The sequence below is a fragment of the Notolabrus celidotus genome, chromosome 12 (genome assembly GCF_009762535.1).
Source record: "Notolabrus celidotus isolate fNotCel1 chromosome 12, fNotCel1.pri, whole genome shotgun sequence".
NCBI lineage: Eukaryota > Metazoa > Chordata > Actinopteri > Labriformes > Labridae > Notolabrus > Notolabrus celidotus.
The window spans coordinates 1410367-1437696 of record NC_048283.1 but is presented as its reverse complement, the minus strand read 5'-3'; the positions used below and the strand labels follow the sequence as shown (position 1 = coordinate 1437696).

Here is a 27330-nt window from a genome sequence, read left to right as displayed (position 1 = left end):
CTGATAGGTTTCTATTCGAGTCAGTGTGTTAACTTCCACTGGATCCGCTCCGTTACGTTCCAGCTGCGTCTCTGGTCCAGCAGGTCAGAGCCCTCCGGATCAGATACACAAGACTACTCAATACCAAAATACCCAATCAAGTCTCAGGTCCTCCTCTTCCATCCAATTCACCCTCCCACCTGCTTGCTTGACCACCATGGGGTCGAGAGCCTTCTGGAACTCTTTCACCCAGGACTACTTGCTTTAATTTTTTTTCTTTGTGGGACTGGAATGACTTCACTTTCTTTCTAGTATTGCATTGTTATTCTGTTGTATTTATGTATTTATTTACTGTTGATTGTTGTTTTTAACTGTTGGTACCTGGACCTTGAGTGTCCAGAAAGGCGCCTATAAATAAAATGTATTATTATTATTATTATGTTGGCCGGATGCACCAAAACAAAATGAAAACATCCGGTTAATTTTCAGAATAAAACACTCTGTGTTATCACCAGATCGTATTTCACTTAACTACAACAACAAACCAAAGTTCAGTCAGACAACTCACGTTTACTTAATAAGTTTATTGCAGCATACAGTATTGTGTTTGGCGTGTGGGCTCCGAATTTCATTACTCCTCGTAGGTTATTTAAATGCAGACATTAGGAGCAATGAGAGAGGACTAACCCCCTCGGAGCCCGCAGGTGGAAGCCGGGGAGGAGGTGGGGACAAACTTCACACAGCACTGAGCAGAACAGCAGGAGCACTGCAAGCAGAGGCAGAGACAGGGAGGCTTGCCGTTTAAATAGACCGCCGAATGAGGATGTTGAGATCAGCTGATGGAGAGGTGGTGACGTGTCAGTATGATGAGCGTGGCTCGAGTTGTCTGCCTGAACTAGCTTGCAGGCGGCGCTCCATTTATGATGAGCGGAGCCAGGCCTGGAGTCAACAGGTCAAAGGTTTTCAGAGGACCAGAAAGACAACATGGATGAGGAGAGGAGGAGGAGGAGAATCCTTGATTCAGTGATTACAGCGGGAAAGCCTCGGTCACATGACTCCAGCTGTCCGGCGGTCCTGCTCCGTGCTGAGTTCTGAAAACGCAACCGGTGGGTGTTGACGGAGAAGAGAGCACTGAGCCGGACCGCAGCGGATTGGACACGGATCTGGTGGAAGTTCGATGTGAAAGAACTGATGCCATTTATAATCCAAATTTTACCGCAATACAAAACACAACAAAGTGCAAAATTTGGAAAAATTCAACATCTCAAATCTTGAGATTTATCATAACTCTTTTAAATCCCCCCTAAAAAACATCTAATTCCTTCTTTTCCCAGCTCTCTTAAAATCCTCTCAGTCAGTGTCATACTGTCTTGATGATGCAGTCCTGACCTCTGACCTTCCCACTGTTAACCACTAATAATGGTGGTAATCTAGAGATTAGCGCTCATCCTGCTGCTGGAATTCTCAATGCAAATCATCCTGCGTACGAACGACCACCAACTACGCATAATGTAAACTGACTAAGTCATTATGGGACGGCTAATCGAGAGTGACGTATGCAGAAGACATCCTCATGACTGTTCGTCTCTGATCACCAGCCCTGCAGCCGCAGCATTCCAGGAGAGAGAGAGGTACGGGAAACTGGGTGGGAAATTACCGCCAGACACCAGAGATCTAGTAAACCGAGTCTTGCTCTGGTTCAGGACTTTAACTCAAGAATGTAAGCATCTATGAGAGGATGGTGTTTTGGTTAACTGTGGATCACTGAGGCTGGGAGAGCAGCTGGCAGGAATACCTCCTCCACAATCTCATAAAACCGTCACTGATCGGCTGATCCAATTTCATTTCTACGATATCCAGCTTTATCAAGCACACACTACTTTATTGTTTGAACATAACCTTGATGCAGTCCTCGCCTTTGAGCACCTGGTTTCCTTTTTATGGAAGCTTTTATTGTGTTTGACTGTAAATGTTTAAATGTGTTCAGATCTGGTGTTTTATTTGTATATGACCACTTTAATAGCACGCAAAATGAAACAAATGTATGCACTAAGCAATCAAGAGTGTGCATTAGAGCAGGGGTTCCCAAAGTGTGGGTCAGGACCCCCTGGGGGGGTCACAAGACACAAATTTTCCTTTTTGTTTGTACTGATAATTATTATTATTTATTCATTTAATATTATTTTTGTATTTATTTATTTTTTTCTTCTCTTTGTTGGTTTTGTATCACTTCTATGTAATTTGTTAACTTGTGGTCAACAAAGAAATACTGAAAAAATGCGATACAAAAAAGTTGAATGACAAAAGTTATCTAAAAATGGTAAATTTTATCCATTTATAGTAAAAAAATATCAACAAAAATTGTAGCTAAACTTTAAATTAACCTTGAAAATAGAAAATGTAGTGAGTCTTCTGCCTTTCTTTGTGCCAGATGACTCCTAAGTTTAGGGTTCATGACCAGTTAACCTCCTGTCTAAAAATATGAAGCCCATGCTGAAGTGTTAAAAACTGCAGTTCCTTGAGTGTCCACTAGAGGCTGGCTGCAGAAAAACCGGAAACCACATACACACCCATTCAAAAAAAGACGACCTTTGCAGCAGAAATAAAAACAGCTTTAGTCTACATAGCTAATTTCTCTATCTCTGTACGGGGGGTGAATATTTTTGTAACGTGACCGTTCAGAAGATATTAAGATTAGGAGTTTTTGCCCAAATAAGGACATGACTGACTTGACTGACAGGTGGAAACACATAGCTATTGGCTAGGAGGCTTAAACTCCGCCTCTTTACGTCACACTATGTTAGGTTGAGTTCAGCATTACCAGTATGGCTCCCGTCAACGGTTGGCTTCAAAACAGGGAACAGACGGCGTCACAGATACTAATTTATACAGTCTATGATTGCAATAAGTATCACAGAAAGTATTGCAATATCCCTTTTTATCCCAATATCATGCAGCCCGAGTAGAGACCAGTTAGGACATCAGAGTTAAACTGAAAATCTGTGTTATAAAGTCCAAAATATGGTCTTGAAGCTGGAAACAGATACCAGCTTTTAAAGCTGCTGTGAGGAACTTTTAGCTTGTAACGATTCTGGCGCCCCCTTGTGGACAAAGCGATACCTCTTATCTCTTGTCCTATACATGCAAAAGTAGTGTTTTCAACAAAAACCTCATCCTGTTGTCTTTTAACAGTCAACTTTATCAGGCAATGTGATTATTTTCCATGAAAACAGTCAAATAAAGTCTGTTACTGAGCGAGATGTCCATCATCTGGTCTGACACCTACCCCCTCAGGGCGGTTTCAGGCATTAAATATGACAACAGAGAAGGTGCCAGTGTTGCCGCTGATGGTCTTGTTTGCTATTGAAGGCCATAAAGAGGCATCAGTATCATTTTCAGTCTGTTTCTCAGCCAGTTAAAAACTCCTCACAGGGCCTTTAAATAACGCTCATCCAAAAGGTCATGAACGCAACACGGAGGTTGAATGCTACCCAACGTTCCCCCTGACCATGGGTTAGAATGTGACCGGGGCATGTGACCAGAGCGGCCTCTGGGAGGGTCTCAGACGGTGAGAAAAGCAGATAATTTGAAAGTGAGTGTGCAGTCTTATCTCTTGGTTCTGTGCACGTATCATTTTTGTTTCCCTGACTAAGTATAAAGCATGCTAGACTGATTTAAAATGATGTGATGCAAGGATAACAGAGATTTTAATGCACCCCCAAAGGAGCCTGAGCAGTCTGAAAGCTATGCTATCTCGTAGCGCTGAGTCATTTAATGGGTCGGGGTTAAATCTGGGTTACACTAGGGCAAAAATCAAACAGAGAACAGGGGAAGTTCTTGATGCTGGATCACATGCTTTGAAAACTACCCACACAACCTTTGGGATAGATAAAGTTGTTTCCTGTCAGCCCTCGTTATCAGTCAGCACACAGGAATTCTGAAGTAAAAGTGATGCTGTGAATTTGCGTGATGTTTGACTGGGGCTAAAAATATCTTTAGTGTGAACACAGTGAAGTCTGAGGCTTACGGTCATTTGAGAGTTGACTTCAGAGCATGAGGGCGGTGAACATTACACAATGTGTTTGGCTTGAAGAATGGATACCGTCATTTTACAATGAGTGCATTTCTGCAAGAGCAAAGTTCATTAGTTTAAAACTGAAGAATCTTTTCTATGTTCTGTTCAAAGTTTGAAGTTTTACACATCATACCTTCGTTTTAGGCGTCTTGGGAGTTTAATGTTGTGCTCTAACCTCTGACTTTGAACCCGAGTGTGGTGTGTCAGCAGGTGTGTTCTTTTGTAAAAGTCAAGAGTCGCGCTATCACTTCAGAGTCGAGTTAAAAATTCAGTGGTTCTGGTTACCCGATGACCCGTGTCCTCAGGGCGGCAGAAAAGGTGCCAATCACTGGACAGCTTTCACGCAAGGTCTGAGGATATTCAAACACTTTACTTGAGTGGATGTGGGCTAAATAATGACACACAGTGACTGTATTTTACATCTTGACATAATAACATACTGGCGGATGAATTGCAGAAAGACGTCCGGTAATTTTAACAATGGTTTCTTAACAGTAGGAGAAAGAAAAGGCAGGAAGGTTGAAGACACAAACTTTAGGCTATGATAGAGAAATCTGCAAAACCGAGGATGGCACTCGGCACTTTACAGAACACGGTATTGGATACATCAGAGAAGGAAATGTCACAGACTGTCAGTGAGGAGGCAGACGAACTCAGTGAGGTGTGGCGATGATTCATGCGGTCCTGCTCACCTTGTTTCACTTCCCCTACCGTGGAAATGTTCAGACCAATGTGAGTAATAGGAGCTGTCATTTCTAGACTATCAAAATTTGAATCATTGTTTTCTTAATTAGGCTGCAGGGATGGTGAGGAAGTGAGGAACCCCACTCACTGCACATTACACCTCACATGTACTTCATGAAATAAAAAGAGGACCAACATTTAAGGATGTTCCTCATCAGTTTTCCTCTTGTGCTGTTTGAAGCAATCTTTTGTTGGGGCTTAGCAAGTCAAGTGCAAACGTAGCTTAGTTTGAATGTCATTTCTAATTTAGAATGGAGTTTACACACTGACGTTTTGGGCGTTGCACAAGCTGAGATCGTTCCAACGTTAGCATAAGTTACATCTTAAATTTAACACCTAGCTCTGATTAAAGTCCTCCGTAACAGACCGGGTGTCATGGCGCTCTGTTTTCAAAGATGGGATCCTTTGAAGGAGATGTGATGTGTTAACAACACGCTCGCCATGTTAGATTACATGAATAAGAAACTTCCAATGACTCTGATCATACCCGGCAGAGATAATCACCGTACATCTGCACAACATTAGAGTACCGTTATATTAATGTGCCGTATGTTGTAGTTCAAGATTCCACCACTAGATGTCACTGTTGCTGTTAATTATCACCATCTCAACATGCTTTGTCACATTTTACCTTTACGCTGCTGTTTGTCAACTCACAGGAGTTTCAGCAGTTATGATTAACCGTTAGCTTGTTTAGAGGCAACGATGCTAACGGGAGTTAGCACTTAAGCACCCCATTAAGAGAGAAAGCTGGTACTCCTTACGCGGGTCAGTTGTGATATACAACAAGACATGGTCACTATGTTCTGCACATGTCCAAAGCTTAACACTACCTTAAGGGGTGTGTCTATTTCTGTATTCATATAGCTGTGTATTGCATCACTAGCAGTAAGAGACTGCATGCTATAGCATTTCATTCATCTTCTCGCCCATGTATGAACCTGTGTAGATGTATATGTATGCATATGTATTTTTATGGGTATGTGTGTGTCTGCACTTATGCAGGCGTGTCTATGCTTATACATGTCTGTGCAGGCAGATCTATGTGGGTATAGATTAATGAAATACTTATTTCTAGATGAGGTTTTGGTCAGCTGTGCATTTTTTCTTCACTCTTCAGTGGATGTGATAGGATGGTACTGCTGTTTTTGATTTCAGTGATGTGAACCCTGACTTTACATGCTGATATGGGTGGGGGGTGGGGGACTGGGGAGCGGGGAGGGTTTGTCCAATTATTCCACGACCACTCGATTGAGTAGAATATGTAACTCTGGATTTGAGAAAAACACAAATAAAGTTACTGTAAGAGAAACAGAAGCTGTTCACTGATTGGCCAAACTGAGTGGAAACATATCTGCGACACTATTTTGATTGGTTTGGACGTTAAGGCCTACAAGTTAAGATGAACTTTGCGTCTCGGTGGTGAAACCAAACAATGACACAACTTAAGTTACAAGCTAGCTAGTTTCAGTGTATGGTTTAAGGTGGACTCCACACCCTAACTTAGGACTCAACTTATGCAGAGCTGCTGCAACAGGTCACTAACTTTGGACTCATGGAATGATTGTATTTCTAACGTTGGTGTTTAAGACAATACAGCAAGAAAATCACAAAAGCTGAGATCCAATTCAGATAAATCCTCTTTAAGGCAATACTTGAGACCAAACTGTATTTTAATCATCCCTCACATCAGATCATTTTGGACATTATAAAGTAAATATTAGGATTTAATTGAGCAGAATTAACACTCTTGAATAATTCAGCCCCAGTCGTGATAAAACGGATCAGTATTTGATTGATCGGCGGGATAAAAGCTCTGGAAACAGTTCCTCCTAACGCTGCTCATCGGTTAGAGCGGCACATTAAAGCCTCAGAGTCGTAAATGTAGTTCAGGGAGATACCCAAGCTGGAGGTGTCAAACGGAGACTCGGACACACAATAGGGCCTAATCATGGAGCTGTGAAAAGGAAACCTGTGAGGACGGGGATCGAGTACCCGAGTGGTAACTACACACCGTAGAGCCAGGCGCGAACCAGCAAGAGGAAGGTGGCGGCGGAGGCGTGAAACCCGTGCTCGGGTTACACAGAAAGATTGAGTCACTGACAGGAAGCTTGGCATTTCGTGCAGGATCATCGGCAAGAGCCAAAGCAGGGAGAGTGTGCTAAGTGACAGCTACTTTGATGCATTTTTAAAAAGACGTCCATGAATAATTGAGCCGCTCGCCATACAAAGAAGGAGCTATTGATCCCCGGGGAGAGAAGCGTGATATTGCTTGGATGAAGACACTTTCTTTTCAGCTGGCGTGACACCTTAGCTGGCACAGCAGCACATGGCCTCACAAAGAGAGTGAGGTGTCATTAGGATCCAGGTGAAAAGAGATGGCTCGCTCTCGCTGAGTGAAAAGAGCAGCGGAACTCAAGACGTCCGCTAATCGGCGGAGGGGATTCAATCTGCCTAATTGACGGCCGGACAATGGACGGAGGGGTGCAGGACAGTCAGTCAGGAGGAGTTTCCGTGAGTCCAGAGAGAGGGGGGTGAGAGAAAGCATTTCCACTGAACTCTGAGACCATCCATTCGTAAATTAAAATTCCAGCCTCATTTTTAGCGGTCTTCATTTTCTCAGAACTTGAAATGCACACCTGAGGAGGAGAAACTCCGTCATGAGACACTGAATTGAAGTGTAAATTATTGATTGGTCAAGAGTTGCATGCTACGTTGACCTGATGCTCCTCGCCGTGCAGATCTCTTAGGATTTTAGCGCTAATCAACATTTCCAATCAATCATGATTCAACTTGTTCCTTTGCTCCTTTTTCCAGTTTTTGAGGATGTTTCACAGGAAGCAGGTGTTTCCTTGATCATGCAGGAAGTTTGGTTTTATCTGGAAAGTAGGGATGTAAATTTCAAGTATTTTCCGTGTTCGATCTTTGGAAATGTTAACGATCAATTATGGATTAATCATTAAAAAAAAATGCCAAATGCGCTTTTTCCCCTGAATCAGATTTTCCTTCAAGACACAATGTATATAACTGACAGTATTGAATATCTACGGATCGTATTGAGGTGTTCAAAATGTTAAACACTCTGAATCTCTGCAGACATACAGTCATAAAAGTGAAGGCCCAGACTTCAACAAGGGAACTGAACAGAAACATATCTTAGACTCACAGGGTCCAGTTTCCTGTCTCCTCGTTCTCATCGAGAAAAATAAGCATGTGAACGCGGTCAGGTGTCAGCCGGGAGCGCAACCGGGTCAGAATCAGTCCGGCGGCGGCGGCGGAGAAAAAAAGCGCTCGTGGAGACCTGTCACTCAGCTGAGCGTCTCCGCTGTGAGCAACACCTTCAGTCAGCTGATTCACATCGAAGCGTGCTTTAAACTTCAAACACCTCCCTGATAGCTGAACCAAATATGAGACCACATGATGTTTGATCCACGGGATGGAGGGACTGGTTTAGGAGTGGAGGAGATGATCGGCTCAAATGCTGATCACCGATTGAATAAAAAACGGCGAGATCAGCTCCGATCCGATAGTTGAGATCGGGATCAGGACTTCCCTAAATGCATGCATTAAAATAAAACAAACTTCTTCATACTTTTTTTAACCAATCCAAGCCATCAAAGGTTCCTCGTCTCTTTTTGGTTTCAGTTCTTGTAAAATCTTGCCGATTGCTGGATTAGCTCAGGGGCCGAGGATACATGTCAACTTCTACTCTCGCCCCACACTTCCTGTCCGTTTCAAGCTGTCTTTTCAAAATAAAAGCAAAAAATAAGCCATGAAAAGACACAACTTTAGGTAAGACGTCAGGAAGGAAGCTGACCCTTTATGAAATAGGCTTCTGAGGTCCCATATCTCTTTGTTTTCGGTTTCAGTTCTTGCAAAATCTGATTGATTCTGATTTTGGAATGAATTTATTAATACTCTCAGGTGAAGGAGACATTGATTCAAAAGGCAGTTTGCTGTAAGAGTTGATAAAAATGCAGGCTTTTTTTATTTTCAGTCTTCTGCTGTGAGTACCAGAAACCAAATTCCAAAACCCTCTGAATAATAAATTAGTAGAGGAAATACTCATAGTGACAGACAAACAATGCCAAATGGTCTGCATGGGGTTGCTGGTTCAGCTCAGGGGTCAATCTCTACTCTCGCCCCACACTTCCTGTCCGTTTCAAGCTGTCTTTTCAAAATAAAAGCAAAAAATAAGCCATGAAAAAACACAACTTTAGGTAAGACGTCAGGAAGGAAGCTAACCCTTTCTGAGTTCTGCAGAAGGATGTAAAGATGAGCATTACAGGAATCTTAAAACTCGTTAAGCTTCTTGGCGGAGGCGTACTTGATTACAAAACTTAAAGGTTTCCGGTGTAAGTCACAGATCAAACAGACACCATTACTGTAAAGGCGTCGGTGTGTGGTTCCCCAGTACATCAGGCTTGTCACCTGCTGCCTCTGGCATGAGCGGTTTCCAGCATTCCCATGTTTTGTAATTGTCTGTGTAGTCACCGCCTCCCCCTCATTGCAGTCAGCCATTACAAGATATCTGCCAGGCAGTAAACATGCATTTTTTGAAGCACGCAGCTTCCTCAGCACCACAACACAGAGGCGGCTGGAGGTGGACCGCCTGCTCTTGCATGGGGGGGGGGGGGTTTGTGAGTAAGCACTTAGTCACAGAGCAGGAACAGAGAAGAGTACCTGTAGAGCAACAATGTAAGCAGTCTTTAAAAAAAGCAGGATAGTAATTTTCACTTTCCGCGCAGCGAGACGGTCGGTTCCCCCTCCGGCTCTTTGAATCACAAGAGTGGCGTCACTTCTGGAGCGGGGAGGATGCACCGAGAGCCAAACAAGTCCCGCAGCCTGCCAGGGAAGAGGGCGCGGCGGGGGCAATGTGCGCAAACACGCAACAGTGTGTACGAGCCAGAGAACCAGAGTGGAAGAGATTTAAATGACAGAGACGGAAAGTTGAAATGGAAACAACACAACAACAGAAGATGAGAGAAGAAGAAGAGAAGACATGAAGTGTGAAAAAGTAGTAGAAGAAGAAGCTTGATCAAAATGAAACACAAGGTCTCAGATTTATGGAGAACATGAGTGATTTGATTTGTTAACTCAAGCTTCTGCTGATTCAATGCATGAATTAATGTTGAAGATTCATATCAGGACAAGAAAGGGTGAACTATTTTCAGCACACACACACACACACACACACACACACACAAATGTGTCGCCCATGCCCATGAGGTGTCTTTGTCTCCATGAGGACAGCAGGCCAGACGGAAATGAGCCCTCTGTTATTTGGACTGAGTGTTGTCATTAATTCTGTCTGCATCAAACACAGCACATGTTATTTACACTAAAGACCACAATCGGGCTTTGAAGGACTCTGAGTGTGTGTGTGTGTGTGTGTGTGTGCGTGTGTGTGTTTGTGCGTACGTGTGTGTTTGTGTGGGAGGGGGAGGGAGGGGGGGGGGGGATATTTCCCGTGTAAGCTGGTCTCCTATAAGTCACCACGGTGACTTCTGAGTGCCAAACGGCTTTGTTCTCCTTCGCGTCTCTTCACAAGTTTCCATCTGCTCGATCTAATTTTAGTTTTATCTCGGTGAAATGACTGGACGCTGTTGTCATATCTGCTTCGGTCTCGTTCGCAACAACTCTGACTCAGAAAAAAACAAAATAGTTTATACGTAGCAACAAACAACGACTCCATGTGAGAGGATTCTGAAGAATTCGAGATATTCGCTTGAGTTTGTATTCTGTTTTTATTGCAAAACATAAAATAAACACTCTCAAGTTACTGTAGTGTCTATGACTTGGTCGAGAAGTATGGGAGGTCGAGCCTTCAGTTATCAGGCAGCTCTCCTTTGGAATAATCTACCAGTCAGGGTCCGGGAGGCAGACACCCTCTCTACTTTTAAGAGTAGGCTTCAAACTTTCCTTTTTGATAAAGCTTATAGTTAGAGCTGGATCAGGCTTGGACCAGGTCTTAGTTACACCACCATCACTTGCTTTAACTCTCCATGTCCCGTTAATGTTACTAACCATAGACCTTTGTGGAGTCCCTGAGCTCCCTTGTCTCGTAGGTTCCTACCGTAGACGTCCTGCTGCTACAACTCTCTCTCCAACACGGTCTCAGCAGATGTGTGTCTGACATGAGTCTGGTCCTGCTGGAGGTTTCTGCCTGTTAAAGGAAGTTTGTCCTTGCCACTGTAACTTGATAAAGCTCAGGCTTGGACCAGCTCTTAGTTATGCTGCTATAGGCTTAGACTGACACTGGGATCCTGTCTTTCCCTCTCTCTCCTCTCTCTGCCTGTCTCTTACTTTAACTCTTCCTGTCCCATTAAAGTTACTAACCATAGACCTTTCTGGAGTCCCTGAGCTCCCTTGTCTCGTATGTTCTAGATGCTACAACTTCTACTATCCGTCTCACCTCTATCATCCTTATCTCCCTCTATCCCTCTCTCCAACACGGTCTCAGCAGATGTGTGTTTAACATGAGTCTGGTCCTGCTGGAGGTTTCTGCCTGTTAAAGGAAGTTTGTCCTTGCCACTGTAACTTGATAAAGCTTGTAGTTAGAGCTGGCTCAGGCTTGGACCAGCTCTTAGTTATGCTGCTATAGGCTTAGACTGACACTGGGATCCTGTCTTTCCCTCTCTCTCTTCTCTCTGCCTGTCTCTTACTTTAACTCTTCCTGTCCCATTAAAGTTACTAACCATAGTCCTTTCTGGAGTCCCTGAGCTCCCTTGTCTCGTAGGTTCCAGCTGCTACAACTACTACTATCCATCTCCCCACTATCATCTCTCTCTCTCTCTCTCTCTCTTCATCTCCCTCTATCCCTCTCTCCAACACGGTCTCAGCAGATGTGTGTTTAACATGAGTCTGGTCCTGCTGGAGGTTTCTGCCTGTTAAAGGAAGTTTGTCCTTGCCACTGTAACTTGCTAAATGCTGCAAAGTGCTCTGCTCATGGTGGATTAAGATGAGATCAGACTGAGTCCTGTCTGTAAGAGGGGACTGGATCTGATCCGGTCTTGATGTTGGGTCTTTGTTAATAATAGAACATAGAGTACGGTCCTAAGGCTGGTCCTACTACTGGACAGTTTGTCTCTTAATAAGTTGCACAAAGGATGCTAATGAATTCTTCTGGTGATCACAGCTGATAAAGGATCTTCTGAAAAGCAGACCCAGAGGTCAAGGCAGAGGATTTGGACTCAGCTAAGACCTGATTGACCTCTGAGGGTTCAGGTGCACCCATGCAGACCTCAACATTTTGTCCATCCTTGCTTGTGTGGACACTCTAAGGCACTTTTAGTGAAAGTAGCTGCAGAAATCTGCCATTATGAGTATTTTCAAGCTCATAATGATTTGATTTAGTTTCCACCCTTGTTCTATTTCTCTCCAGGCCTTCTTTGGTGGTAAATATCCAGCGGTTTGTAAGATAAAAACCAACCCAAGTCCACAACAACCCAGACTTTTCAGGAATGATGCTTATTTTCTCCAACAGGCTTTGATGCTCCAATACTCATGAAACCAACCGAGCTCATAAATGACCGTGGAAACTTTCAATTCAGGCATGAAAAACAGTCTGGGTTTCTTCCATCCGACGGCACTTTTTTACAGTTTTTACAGCTACAACAAGTGCATGTCTGAGAGGGCGGGCTGGTGCTGGTGAGACTGCATGTTTCAGTCGGCCACTTTAAAGCGGCATGTTTTACGGCCTGACACAAGAATGCTTTTGTTGAAGTGTGAATCCGTTTATTTACGCGCCGAAGATGTGAAAGTAAAAACAAAAAAGCATTTACGAGCGTTTCAGAGCTCCGCGGTGATTGACAGCCGTGGCCCCGCCCTCTCTGTTGTGCAAAATGTAAACGCAGCCATATGTGGCGCCCCAGCAGGCCTCGCTGAAAAACTTGTCACGCTCAATAATAAATCATCACGGTGGGAAATTACAAACACTCAACGCAGAGATGTTGACAGAAAAATATGCTTACTAGGAAAGTTCACTCTTGCAGCTTGCACCATTGTTTCGTAACTCCCGTCACTTCCCTCACTTCCCTCACTCATCTGAAGCCAGCTTTATTTCTGCTCCACTTTCCTTCAAATGTGTCCTGACAGGCCCTGATGTCTCGGTGCCAGCACACTCAAGAGATGTCGAAGAGGGGGCCTTTCTGTTCCGCTGAATGCACACACATCCACTGAAGCCACCAGACGAGAGGCAGACTGTCAACATGTTTTTTGTTACAAACATCCAGATGTTTTCCAAATCTACATTTCCTTTGGATTGGACGAGACTCTCTGGTGTCCAGCAGGATTAAAGAGCTTCAAATGACGCTTAATTACACTGTTGCTTCAGATGATTTCGTCAGAGCTGTTTTCGGGAAAGATTGCCTCTGTGCAAGCATACAAAACTTAAAATATCAAATCATTCTCCACGCACTCCCAACATTGCCTGATCAGAATAGAAACCCCCCCCAACACATGACTTGAAGCGTGGAACATTTCACCCACTGTCTGGCGCACAGCATGCTAATGTTTTCCAGGCGAGGATCAGCCGCTTATTCATCTCCTCTTCCTTCTTTTCTTTTTTTTTGTCTTTGCTGCTCTCAAAAAGGGAATTTCACCTGAGTCAGGATAAAGCTGTGGAGGCTTGGCGGAAACACCCGACCCGAGGCCGCCCCGTCTGCCAATCCCAGACTGAACCCTGAGGCCTCGCCCGACAGCTCACCCACCAGTTACATGGAAGTGCGCGTGAAGCAGTGGGAGTCACAGGTATCAAATGTACAAGAAGTGATGAACATCCGTTCAAAACAAGAGGGTGGAGCCGGGAACTCACACGGGGCCTACTTTACTCTAACCTTCATGATTTAGAGGCTGAATGATCCATCAGAGCGAGTGGGAACAAAGAAGACTTCATGAGCAGTCTTTGCATAACAAAGTCGAATGTTTACACCCCTGTTGTTTCATAATAACAGGGAAAAGGAGGAGTTTTAACAGTGATAGGTATGACTGGATGATGTAACGGTGTTAATAATTTATGGCTTGTGTTCTGTAGAATGCTGAGTTTGGGATCAAAGTCTGGTCGTCTATCACAGGGGTTACCAAACCTTTCAGCCCTTGACACCCAAAAATATTGTAAGTAAGTACATTTTATTTAGCATAACACCTTTCATAGAATAAAATCACAAAGTGCTTCACAGGAAAAACATTCAATTTAAAATGAAATCATAAACATTCAAATTAAATCATAAAACATTAAAAGAAACAATAGCATAATTAGAACATTAGTCTGTAGAAGGTGAGTCGAAGGCCTGTTAATAAATGTGTCTTTAAGAGTTTTTTTTTAAGGAGACAGCAGAGACAGCTGAACGAATATTTACAGGAAGAGCGTTCCACAATGTCGGTGCCACCACTTCAAAAGCACGGTCACCTTTTGTCCTTAGACGAGCTCGAGGGACAACCAGCAAGCCCTGGTCAGAAGACCTGAGTGACCTACTGGTGAGGTAGGGGTGGAGCAGGTTGGCGATATATTTAGGAGCCTGACCTTGCAGAGCTCTAAATTGAAGCCTAAATTGAACTGGAAGCCAATGTAGGGAAGATAGAATCGGAGTGAGGTGGTTTGTCCGGCTGGACTTGGTCAACAGCCTTGCAGCAGCGTTCTGGACTGAATGAAGACGATGGAGGGACGACTGGGATGAAACGAAAGCATGAATGATCATTTCCAGTTCAGGATGTGACACAACAGACCTAAGTTTAGCAATGTTTCGTAAATGGAAGAAGCATGACCGGGACAACTGTTTTAGGTGGTGATCGAAATACATGGACTGATCGAATATAACTGGACAGCAGGAGAGAGCGGTGCCAAAGACTCGCGACCCCCACTGTCCCTCTAAGTGATTTCATGTGGCTTCATTTAGCTGGTCTGCAGAATATTTGCCTACCTATGTGTCTGTGTTTCCTGTGCTGTTATGAATGAAGCTGCTGCTACTGATGCTTCTGATAATTAACTGTTCACTAACTCTAAACTTAAGGAGTCATCTGGCAACAAAGAAAGGCAGAACACTCATTAAATGTTCTATTTTCAAGGTTTTATTTCAAGTTTAGCTACTATTTTTGTCAATATTTTTTACTATGATGGGTAAAATGTATTATTTAAAAAAAAAAAGACATCTCACGACCCCCCATTTGTGTCTCACGAACCCCCAGGGGTCCCAACTAGGGATGGGTACCTTTCACATTTGAACGGATACGGTACCGATGCTGGAATCTGTACCAGTACTCAACAGTACCAATTTTCAGTACTTTTGTGTGTTTATGTGGTAACAAATGTTAATATGTTTAACAAACTTTAACAAATATATCAAAACAACATCCAACTGTTTGTATATATACACATTTCTTCAACATGAAATGAACAGAAACAGGATTATAGAGGTGATTAGATATATTAGCTGACTTGTGCTCCTGGCGTCTAATTGCTCTTTGGGGAGTTTATCAGTGAACACACGTGAACGCCTGCGGACGGGAAAAGGTCAGTTCTCCGTCTCTTTATAATAACAGGACACACAACTTACTTGTTGGGCATTCACGCACACAGGAACGGTTATAAACGGGGTTAGGTAGTCGGAGCGAGAGAGTCCGTCTCAACTTAATCCTCCTGCAGCTCTGCCTCGCAGTGAGTGTGCGCGCCCGTCAGCTGCAGGCAGAGACGTCCACAGGATCAGTCTCGAACTTTATTACAGGCCGAAAATATGGAAATTCGCCTTCTCTTCCACTCCCTCACAGTCACAAGGATGCGTTCAGGTACCGACACATGGTACTGTTTGATTTTACGTGAATCGTACCTGTAAAAGTACCGAATTCGGTACTCATCCCTAGTCCCAACCCAGACTTTGGGAACCCCTGGTCTATCCATCCACAAATCTGTTCATTGATCTTTACAGAAAGAACTACAAATCGTCCAAAAAAGTGGTTCTTACCATCACATCTAAGGTATTTCCATGTGTTATTACAAGGCTGGATTAATGAGAGGCATAAACACACTGCAGGTTGTTTCATTCATGTTATAAAGTAATATACATTTAAGTTTATTCACGTTAAAACTATGTACAAGAAGTTTGATAAGTGTGTTTTTGTTTTGCTGGTCGGTTGTGGTCGACCGCCGACTCCTGAAGCTTTTCATATTTTGTGTTGGTGGTTAATTTGCAGACGGTGAAACGAGTCAGGTGTCGAGCCGGGCTTAACAGCAACTGCTTTCAGATACAGTCTGCAGTCAGAGCAGCGTCTTTTGAGCAACATGTGTCCCTCCATGTGAGTGAGGAAGACCCACGTCTAGTAGTTAAATCTAAAGATGTTGATTCAGAGGCGATATCAAAAACTGAGAAAGGGTTCAACTTGTTTTCATGTCAGGTGTGTTTGAGTGCCATATGTTGGAAAAAAATAAGAGGAAAAGGAACAATTACATGTTTCTGTAACATGACTTTACCCTCCTCTTTACCTCCTTATTTAGAACAGAGTGTTTTGTCACCTGTAGAGAGCAGCAGCTCACGAGACACAATGAGTCTAGTTTGAGGTCATTCTCAACACAGTCATCTGGCTACATCTGCTGGGCTGACTGGAGTACTTCAGTTTCACTAACATCAGGTTATTGTAGAGAGAAAAAGTAGTCTATGTGTGTGTGTGTGTGTGTGTGTGTGTGTGTGTGTGTGTGTGTGTTACCTGGTATATCCTGAAGGGGATGTATCTGAAGCCTCCCTCCTCGGTGGAATACTCCATCAGTTTCCTGTTCATGGCCCAGAACTGGTCGAACTTATCTGAGACACACAAACGCACACATGAGACGACCTGTAGAGCTGTTGATCTCTTCTGTTCATGCTTTACTATCAAGGATTTAGAGGCGCTAAAATGATCACTCCTGGGCTCATTATGGGATCTTAACAACAGGGCTGCATGTTTGATATCAGTATCACCTTCTTCCCTAAGCAATTGTTTCCTAGAAATGAAATCCTGGTTCACCTCAAACTTCCTCAAATTAAACAGCAATAAGACTGAACTTCTAATTGGCACAAAATCTACACTAAACAAACTCCATAACTTCTCTATTCCCATCGACAACTCGTCCCTCTTCCCCTCCCCTCAGGTTAAGAGTCTGGGTGGCATCCTCGACATCCTTCACCTCCCATATCAACCACATCACTTGGTCCGCCTACTTCCACCTCTGCAATATTAACTGTTTCTTTTTAACCATTCTTCTTCACAGCCTTGCCACCTCCCGCTTGGACTATTGCAACTCCCTTCTGTTTGGCTTCCCACACAAAACCCTCCAGGACTACAACCGGTTCAAAACTCAGCCGCCTGTATCATCACACGCACCGCCTCCATCCACCACATCGCACCCATCCTGCAACAGCTCCACTGGCTCCCCATCACACACCGGATCAACTACAAAATACTTCTCCTCACCTTCTGGCTGGCTTATCCTAAAGAGCAACATGACTGAATATTAGTATATCCAGCTCACTATGAGAAGACATTATATCTCAACATGAGACAATTCAACTTTGTCATCTTATTTCAAGTACAAGATGGTCTTAAACCTAGAGAAGTGATGCTTTTTGCATGTATGTAAAAACTGAAAAAATACGCCAAAGACAAGGATGGTCTTTCTCCTTGGGTTAACACCTCTGCAGCTTTGTCCCATCAGAGGTCAGAGGTCATGATCAGAGATAGAGAAGCCCCTCCAACACCCTCTTTCATCAGACCCCCCTCTCTAATCTAGGAGCCAGAACATCTGAACTCTGGTCCCAGAATCAGAAGCGATTCCTTGCAGCCTGTGCTGGTTTCAAACGCTCCGAGTCCTCTCGCCTCTCGCTTTCACACAAACCTTCTGTTTTCTTTCTGCAGGATGAAAGTATGAGGCTGTCCTGATTCTCTGTTTCTGGTCACTTTTGGATGTGAAAGTTTTGGTTCAGAGGTTTCGGCTCGCACTTTCATTTGCAACGATAAAGCCGACTCCTTCTTTTTCTGGTTTAGTCTCTTAGTCATGTCCTCTGTGTGCCTAATGTGGTGCAAACGCTCTCAGGAGGAAAGCATCTTCAAAAAAACATCTACAGATTCAGATTTTAACCTCAAACGTCTTTTCTTGTTGTTCTCCTCGTACGCATGTGAAAGCTCTCCTCCTTTTAGTTTCATGGGAAAGTGCAGGACGGGTGTGCAGCTGATTTTGTGGCTTGTATGCAAATGTCACTGAAACATTTTCAGAGCAGCATGCAGAGTTTTGACGGTTACATGACAGTGTGGCTCCACGCTGAATCATGCTGCATTAACTTCAGTTTTCTGGCCTTCTTTTGCATTATTTCACTTTTCATTTGCATGTGTTTTGTGTTGCTGTTGATGCCACCCGTTCCTCTGTTTCATATTAAAAGCTCTTCAACGGATCAAAGGGCCTCACAGTGCACTTTCCCATCAACTGTTTTTGGTGATCCTCAAATATTCACTCTTACCAAAGAAGCTTTAAATCAAGAGGAAATGCAAAACAAAATAAAACAGAGAAAAGAAGCAAGAGAGAACATCGCCTGGTTTCCTTTTTTCTAAAGAGACATCTGAAGGCGTCAAACTAAATTTAGTTCAGGGGTAGATAATCTCCCCCCTAAAAAGCCCCTGCTAGGGGGGTATTACTTATCAAAAGTCCCGGGACTTTCAGGGGGCGGGGCCTGCAATGCTGAACGTGTCTGATTGGTAGATTAACCGCAGTGTTTTTATTCCGCCCGCCGTCCACAATAACATCACACACATCTGTGATTCTCTTGATTTCTCTTTCTTTCATTAGTTTTTATTTGTTCTATCTTTTTTGTATGTGTGTGTACTTTTCAAAAGAAGAAGCTGTGATTCTCTTGATTTAGCATCTCTCCCGGTGTTCCGGTTTTAAAAGTGACCCTGTAAACTGGAGACTTTCAGTGTTTGTGTTGATTCATTCATTGCTTTTTCCATGTGTTTAACCACAGGCACAAAATGTTCACTTTTTTTCATGTTTTTCTGCTTTTGGAGCACAATTTCAAGTTTGAGGATTATTTATTTAATTCGACAGGGTCAACTTTTTTGTAAAAAAAATGTGTTGTAAGTTTGTTTTTCAATTTTATTTTGTTTAAAAAAAATAGTTTTCAATTTATTTATTTTTTATTTTTTTTTGTCAAATTTTTTTTTCAATTTTTTTTGTCAAATTTTTTTTTCAATTTTTTTTGTCAATTTTATTTTGTTTAAAACAAATATTTTGCAATTTTTTTTTTTCAAATTTTTTTTCGGCAATTTTTTTCGTCAATTTTTTTTGTCAATTTTTTTTGTCAAATTGTCTTTTCAAATTTTTTTTTCAAAATTTTTTTTCAAAATTTTTTTTCAATTTTTTTTTTCAATTTTTTCCAAAAACCATTCACAGTCATTGTTTTCCATCTGTGATTGACTTGATTTCTCTTTCTTTCATTAGTTTTTATTTGTTCTATCTTTTTTGTATGTGTGTGTACTTTTCAAAAGAAGAAGCTGTGATTCTCTTGATTTAGCAGCTTGTAACAGTAGTCTTCTCTCAGCCCACCGTGAATGCATCTCTCCTGGTGTTCCGGTTTTAAAAGTGAACCTGTAAACTGGAGACCTTCAGTGTTTGTGTTGATTCATTCATTGCTTTTTCCATGTTTTTAACCACAGGCACAAAATGTTCACTTTTTTCCATGTTTTCTGCTTTTGGAGCACAATTTCAAGTTTGAGGATTATTTATTTTATTCGACAGGGTCAACTTTTTTGTAAAAAAAAAATTTTGCAATTTTTTTTGTCAATTTTATTTTGTTTAAAACAAATATTTTTCAAATTTTTTGTTTCAAAATTTTTTTTGTCAAATTTTTTTTGTCAATTTTTTTTGTCCATTTTTTTTCAAATTTTTTTTTCAAATTTTTCCAAAAACCAATCACAGTCATTGTTTGTCCATCTGTGATTCACTTGATTTCTCTTTCTTTCATTAGTTTTTATTTGTTCTATCTTTTTTGTATGTGTGTGTACTTTTCAAAAGAAGAAGCTGGGATTCTCTTGATTTAGCAGCTTGTAACAGTAGTCTTCTCTCAGCCCACCGTGAATGCGTCTCTCCTGGTGTTCTGGTTTTAAAAGTGACCCTGTAAACTGGAGACCTTCAGCTGAACGTGTCAGTGTTTGTGGAGTTTACACAGCTGTTGAAACACAGAGGGAGTTCCTGGGAATGCAAACTAGTTTAGTTTTTATTAAGATTTCAAAATATCCTCATCAGATATTTAATGATCTTGTTTATGAGGGATGCATCCGGCTGAGAGTCTCCAGTTAACAGGGTCGCTGTTTGAACCAATACACCAGCCGATCTCTGCCAAGGCTTTTTGAGCTCAAAAGGATTTTAAAGCCGTGTTGAAATGTCTTTGCTACTCGCGCTTATCTCCTCTCACGTGTTGATTCAGTGAATCCATCCGTGATGAAATATAGCACCATCTAAAACAGCGCCAGCTGAGTCTCTTCATGCTAACAGGCTAACTGCTGTGTTGCTCATAATGATACCTGCCTGTCCGTCTGCTTCTATGGTGTCATCTGTGATGAATGGCATTCGTGACTGACCTGATTTGCACAATCTACCCAGGACTTCAGCCTGCGGTCGAAACGCAGACAACAATGGGGGCACAGGAACCTTTTAGTTCAGGGTTAATTAGTTCTAGGGGCTAAAAGACCCCAGAGCTCTTGGCCGAATGCACCTTAGATTTAAAACATAAAGTAATAATCCAATAGCAATAGAAGAAAGCTTGAACAAGTCTATATCAAGGGTTAGTCAGAGTGTTTATCGTCGCCTCGTTTGATCAACTTGACCTCCAGTGATTCCAAACATTTCACGCCACATGTGTTGGGTTTTGCTTTTCAAAGGAGGGCACATACTTCAAACTTTGACCCTCACCACACACCACTACCCCCACATCAGAGGCTTCAAATGAATCGACTCCCTCGCACCTCGACTTCACCTACACAAACCACCACAATCACCACCGACAGCCAATGAGAAAACAACCTGTCCGATCAGACGGGCGGGATCGGAAGGAAGGAAGGGGATGCTGGTGGGTGTTTGGGTGGGAGATGTTTTGGGAGTGGAGGCTTCAAAGAGAGCTGTGTGTGTACTCGAACATACATGAGCCCATCTGAATGTGTCCTTTCTGCAGCTTCATCTCAGTGAATCTGCTGCATAAGCTTCTGACGTCATGGCTCTGTGGTTGTTTGTGTGTGCTTACAGGTTTGAATATGTGCGGTTGCATGTAGGTGTTCGAGCTGCAGGGAGACAACATGTGTGCATCAGAGTGCTAATGAGTGAATGTGTGTCACTTCCCTGACAGCTGCTTGTGGTCTTTCTTCTTTCAAATGTGTGTGCATGCATGTGTGTGAGTGTGAGTGTGTGTGTGTGCCCTTCTCACCTTTTACCATGCTGGTTCACAGCTGCTCATAGACACGTGTGGTTGTGTGTGTGTGTTTGTGTGTGTGTGTATGTGTGTGTGTCTTCTTGTGTCTCACCGTTCTGCAGGCCCATCCACAGCTGCTTGTGGTCTTTCTTCTGCATGTCATTGACGACTTGGCTCTTGTGCTTGAGGGCGTCGGCCTCCTTGATGCTGGACATGAAGTGAGCCTCGATCACGGAGTTGGACGGGCAGTGGAGCAGGTCACGATCTGGAAAACTCTGTCACATGCACGGAAGAGAAAAAACTTCACGTCATAAACTTATAGCAATATCATTAGCCATCATCATCATCATCATCATCATTGCAAGTTAGGGTTCTGTCTGCATGGTAATTTAAGATCAATCGGGGGCCTTCCTGCAAAGTATAGCATCTTATGGGGGGGTCACTTTTTAATCACATGCTCACTTGTGAGGTTCTATCATTTAAAGGTACAGTATGTAATTAGCAATGATTAGCAGACTTGGTAGAAATGGAATCTAATGCTCATAAGTATGTTTAAATTAGTGTACAGTCATGGCCAAAAGTTTTGAGAATGATAGAACTATTAATTTTCACAAAGTCTGCTGTTTCAGTTTTTATGATGGTCATTTTCCATATACTCCAGAATGTTATGAGGAGTGATCAGCTCAACTGCAAATAATTGCAAAGTCCCTCTTTGCCTTGAAAATGAACTTTATCACCAAAAACACATTTCCACTGCATTTCAGCCCTGCCACAAAAGGACCAGCTAACATCATTTCAATGACACACAGGTGTCACACACATTAACACAGGTGTGGGTGTTGATGAGGACAAGGCTGGCGATCAATCTGTCATGATTGAGTGACTGGACACTTTAAAAGGAAGATGGTGCATGACACCATTGTTCCTCATCTGTTAGCCATGGTTACCTGCAAGGAAACACGTGCAGCCATCATTGCATTGCACAAAAAGGGCCTAACAGGGAAGTTTATAGCAGCGAGTAAGATTGCACCTCAGTCAACCGTCTATCCAATTATCAAGAACTTCAAGGAGAGAGGTTCAATTGTTGCCAAACAGGCTCCAGGGCGCCCAAGAAAGTCCAGCAAGCGCCAGGACCGTCTCCTGAAGGTGTTACAGCTGCGGGATCGGGCCACCACCAGTGCAGAGCTTGCTCAGGAATGGCAGCAGGCAGGTGTGAGTGCATCTGCACGCACAGTGAGGCGAAGACTTTTGGAGGAAGGCCTGGTGTCAAGGAGGGCAACAAAGAAGCCACTTCTCTCCAGTAAAAACATCAGGGACAGACTGATATTCTGCAGAAGGTACAGGGACTGGACTGCTGAGGACTGGGGTAAAGTCATTTTCTCTGATGAATCCCCTTTCCGATTGTTTGGGGCATCTGGAGGAAGGCTTGTTCGGAGAAGACGAGGTGAGCGCTACCATCAGTCCTGTCTCTTGCCAACAGTGAAGCATCCTGAGACCATTCATGTGTGGGGTTGCTTTTCGGTCAAGGGAGTGGGCTCTCTCACAATCTTGCCTAAAAACACAGCCATGAATAAAGAATGGTACCAGAACGTCCTCCGAGAGCAACTTCTCCCAACCATCCAAGGGCAGTTTGGTGATGAAGAATGCCTTTTCCAGCATGATGGAGCACCTTGCCATAAAGCAAAAGTCAGAACAAAATGGCTCGGGGAACAAAACATTAAGATTTTGGGCCCTTGGCCAGGAAACTCCCCAGATCTTAATCCCATTGAGAACTTGTGGTCGCTTTTGATACTTATGAAATGCTTCTAATTGTATTTCATTATACCATAGAAACATCTGACAAAAACACCTAAAAACCCTGAAGCAGCAGACTTTGTGAAAATGTAATATTTGTGTCATTCTCAAAACTTTTGGCCATGACTGTATAATCACCTGAATATTAAAAGGACTTTGTTTTTTTTGTTTTTTTGATTGAGAATTTGATATCTATATAGGAGCAGGTCACCTTCCAGAGGCGGCTATCTTGCACTATCATTTGTCTACCATAGAACTGACAAACTCGCAATAGTTTTACAGTTTTTGTATTTAGTGCGTGACCATTTGAAATGTTGGATAGAAGATGTTATGTATCACACAACACAGGAGCTTCTAGTCCTCAATGGTTACCATCTCTTCGCTGACAGGAGGGGTGAGTAAGGGAGCGTTTCAATCTAGAATCTGTCCGCTAGATATGACTAAGTATTCCCATTTCTAGACACTGTACCTTTAAGATAGATCACCTAACATCCTCACGATGTTAAGTGTATGGACCAAATGAGAACCAAAGTGACTCCCACCTTAAAGTGCACAGTGATGCTCCAAGGTAAGACCGTGTTGGAGGCGTGGAGGTCGAACAGAACTCCGATGGGATAGTGCCTGGAACGAGGAAAAGAGAGTCTTTAGAGATTCAGACCGTCACAGGATACGGGCCACACATTAAAAATGTGGATACTTTCTGCAATATTCTGCATCACCTTTTAGAAGCACAATCATGCAGAATATTTACATAGTAAGGATAATAACAGGACTGCCGGGTCAAACTAACTTTACATGCCCTTCAAAGCAACAACAGACAGAAATCAAGTCCATATTTTTCTATTTTTTGGGTCTGTGTTTCTCATGAGAACTCCAGAAGATGGTTTACATTTCACTGCGACATTTCTCTTCATCATTTCCTGTGTTTAGAGAAGAGGGAATCTCTTGTGAATCAGTAAACACGGGTTAGATATTTGTCTCTATCGCAGCTTCAAATCAGGAGAAAGTGTATTTTATGCTCAGTCGTCTGCACACAGTGGATACAAGCAATCATTACAGGATACTTGAATCCAGTTTAATGTCTTCAGATTGTTATTTTTGACACAGAAACACCTATAAATATTATAATTAATTTGTAGTTAATTTATAATAATTCATAGAAATATTTTAGTATTTCATTAATTTATTGTATTTGGATTTATATGTTATTTTATTAAATATTTATATAAATATTTGTATTTATTGTGTATAGGAGCAATTGTAATGACTGATTTTTTTTTCTGATTCTGATCAATTTTAAAGAGATACAAATAAATGCATCACAATTTACATTTTTTAAACATTTTAATAATTTTCTTGTGGGATCAGTGAAGTACTTTGGTCTGATCTGTGTTGTTAGACTGACACCTAGTGGCTGAATCTCTCCCCTACAGTCAGGTTAATAACAGCAAACAGGCAACCAACAAGCTGTTTAGACCAGCTGAGTTCCTTGTTAACAAACAGACTAATATTGAAGCTTGGTTGGAGAGTGTATTTTTTTATTTAACCTTTATTTAACCAGATGAGTCCCATTGAGATCAAGACCTCATTTACAAGGGCGACCTGGCCAAGAGGTCAGCAGCACACGTCAACATAAATAGCACAACTCAACAACATGGAGCATATATACAGACAGTGTGTAGAAGCAATCAATCATTTAAAAGTGCAACTTATTTTCAAGTAAAGTGCAATTTGTGATTACAAAACAGCATTTAAAAACACAGGCACTGTTCTGGGGTCTGTCTTTCATTTAAGATGGACCTAAAGGTGCCCAGTGAGATAAGATGTGACAGATTCAAGTCCTTCTGGAGTTTATTCCAAGCAGCAAAACTGAACACTCTCTTACCAAACTCTGTGCGAACACAGGGAACACACATTTGTAAAGTGTCACAGGAGCGCAAGGCGTAGTGGCTTTTTGATCTTTGTAGATACACACATTTATAAATCAGACGTAGCCAATGTGTCTGCCTGCGCACACTCAGGAGTGGCCAGTCAGTTTTGATGTAGAGTTCACAGTGATGTGGAGGCGTGTGCAACCTGTGACAAACCTCAGAGCACAGTGATATACACTATTTAAAGACAGCATGTTGTGTGCATGTTAACTTGAAGCAGCACAACCAGGAAGAGTTGTTCTATAAAAACAAACCACTGTGCACCTCGAACAAGTCAAATCAGTCCATCCGACCGCTGATCACTCACCATTTCAGCGGGGTCCCTTCATACTCGAACCACATCTCCTCCACCTCCTCGGCCCTCATCACTTTGTGGAAGTGTTTCTTCACCTTGTCCGTTACCAGAGTCAGGTAGCTCACTCTGGGTAGAAGCAGCTGAGGGAGACAGGAGGAGACATGGAGGCGTGAGAAGATGAAGTGAGCTGATGTTATCTGTGCAGCCTCCAACATGTGAGGTTGAACCCCACAGCTAAACTGTTCTGTCTGCTACACCACCTATTTCACCCTCACTGCATTAAAGAGATTACACTTAAGCTACATGGATTTTTCCAACGTCAATAACAGATTTGCAAGCATGCTGCAAGATTTTCATTTGGGGCTGTCTCTTCTTTTTCGGTCACAAATCAATATATGGAGCCACCAGCCTGAGTTAAAGTATCACAATCCCTTTCTATCCAATAACACTCACACGTCACATGAAGGGAACGCTACACCAAGTGTACATTAAACCTGCAGGACGTGAGGAAAATGTGTGATGTAATGACTGCAAGTTTTATGTCTTTCTGCTGTTCTTAATATTCCACATTTGCAAAACATTTCCCCTGAATCCAAAAGAGCATTTCTTCCCCCAAATAAATTGATACCAGTTAATCAGGGGGTAGCAGATAGCGGTCTTGAGCTGCATCAAAAGGTATGAAAAGACGGCTAGCATACTTAGGCCTCCATCCAAAATGTAACCGTGTTGAATGAGAAGGCGTTGTTGTTCCCATGAAATAACTTCTCATCTTCTCTAGGGATTAATTGTGCAGCCCTAGTGTACTTCCCTGTATGCAAATGATGGGATTTGAACACAGCTTTAGTCCTTTAAGAGGACTTTTTTGTTGTCACAGTGAATGCATCATGTGTGGGAAGATGTTGGAGTAAAGAAAGAGGCATCCTGGGCAGAGTTACTCAAGGCACCTCAGAAGGACCCAGAAGCTGAACTTGCACCTCTTCATTTCACACCAACACTTCAGATTCTTTAATAACAAGAAATCATGCATTTGACATTCCAACATGCAACTTGCAGCTAAGTGAGAGTCCCTGAGCTCCCTTGTCTCGTAGGTCCCTCTGGATCTCTGCCGTAGATGGCCTGCTACAACTACTACTATCCGTCTCACCACTATCATCTCTCTTTCTCTCTTCATCTCCCTCTATCCCTCTCTCCAACACGGTCTCAGCAGATGTGTGTCTAACATGAGTCTGGTCCTGCTGGAGGTTTCTGCCTGTTAAAGGAAGTTTGTCCTTGCAACAAGGGCTGATTAAAAGAATAAAAGAGGAACTACTAGATAGATTAAGCACCATGAATAAAGTTCAGGTTGTTTTCAGAAGTGGTTTAAAAGAAGGTTCTGATGTATAAATCTGAGATCCTTAGGCTGGTCGTTCCACAACCGAGGAGCACGATCAGCAAACGCTCGGTCTCCTATGGGCTTAAAGTTTGAGGTTGGAACGTTGAGGAGGGTCTGAGAGGGATTATTGGTTGGTAAGGACTAGCCCAGGAGGTGGAGTGGCGCCTCAATAACAAGAAATCCTGCATTTGACAGTCAAACGTGGAGAATTTACAGGGGTTAGGAGAACAGGAGCGCTAAGGCTGAGTGAGAGACCCTGAGCTCCCTTGTCTCATAGGTTCCAGCTGCTACAACTACTACAATCCGTCTCCCCACTATCATCTCTCTCTCTCTTCATCTCCCTCTATCCCTCTCTCCAACACGGTCTCAGCAGATGTGTGTCTAACATGAGTCTGGTCCTGCTGGAGGTTTCTGCCTGTTAAAGGAAGTTTGTCCTTGCCACTGTAACTTGATAAAGCTCAGGCTTGGAACAGGTCTTAGTTATGCCGCTATAGGCTTAGACTGACACACTGGGATCCTATCTTTCCCTCTCTCTCCTCTCTCTGCCTGTCTCTTACTTTAACTCTTCCTTTCCCATTAAAGTTACTAACCATAGACCTTTCTGGAGTCCCTGAGCTCCCTTGTCCCGTAGGTTCCTCTGTATCTCTGCCGGAGATTTCTTTTTTTGGGTCTGTTATTCATCCTTTATTCCTTTACTTCTTTCTTACTTTCTTTCCTTC

The 27330-nt window shown here is 42.7% G+C and overlaps 1 protein-coding gene across 1 annotated transcript in view; it reads right to left on the bottom strand.

The window, feature by feature from the left end:
• atg5 (ATG5 autophagy related 5 homolog (S. cerevisiae)) overlaps nucleotides 1-27330 on the bottom strand; it is a 53946-nt gene that overhangs the window by 24529 nt on the left and 2087 nt on the right. Inside the window, exons 3-6 of the mRNA XM_034697825.1 lie at nucleotides 25252-25379; nucleotides 23556-23634; nucleotides 21332-21494; nucleotides 16496-16590 (exon numbers count right to left, since the gene is read on the bottom strand). Coding sequence (XP_034553716.1) covers nucleotides 16496-16590; nucleotides 21332-21494; nucleotides 23556-23634; nucleotides 25252-25379 — 465 coding nt within the window. The remainder of the gene's footprint in view (nucleotides 1-16495; nucleotides 16591-21331; nucleotides 21495-23555; nucleotides 23635-25251; nucleotides 25380-27330) is intronic.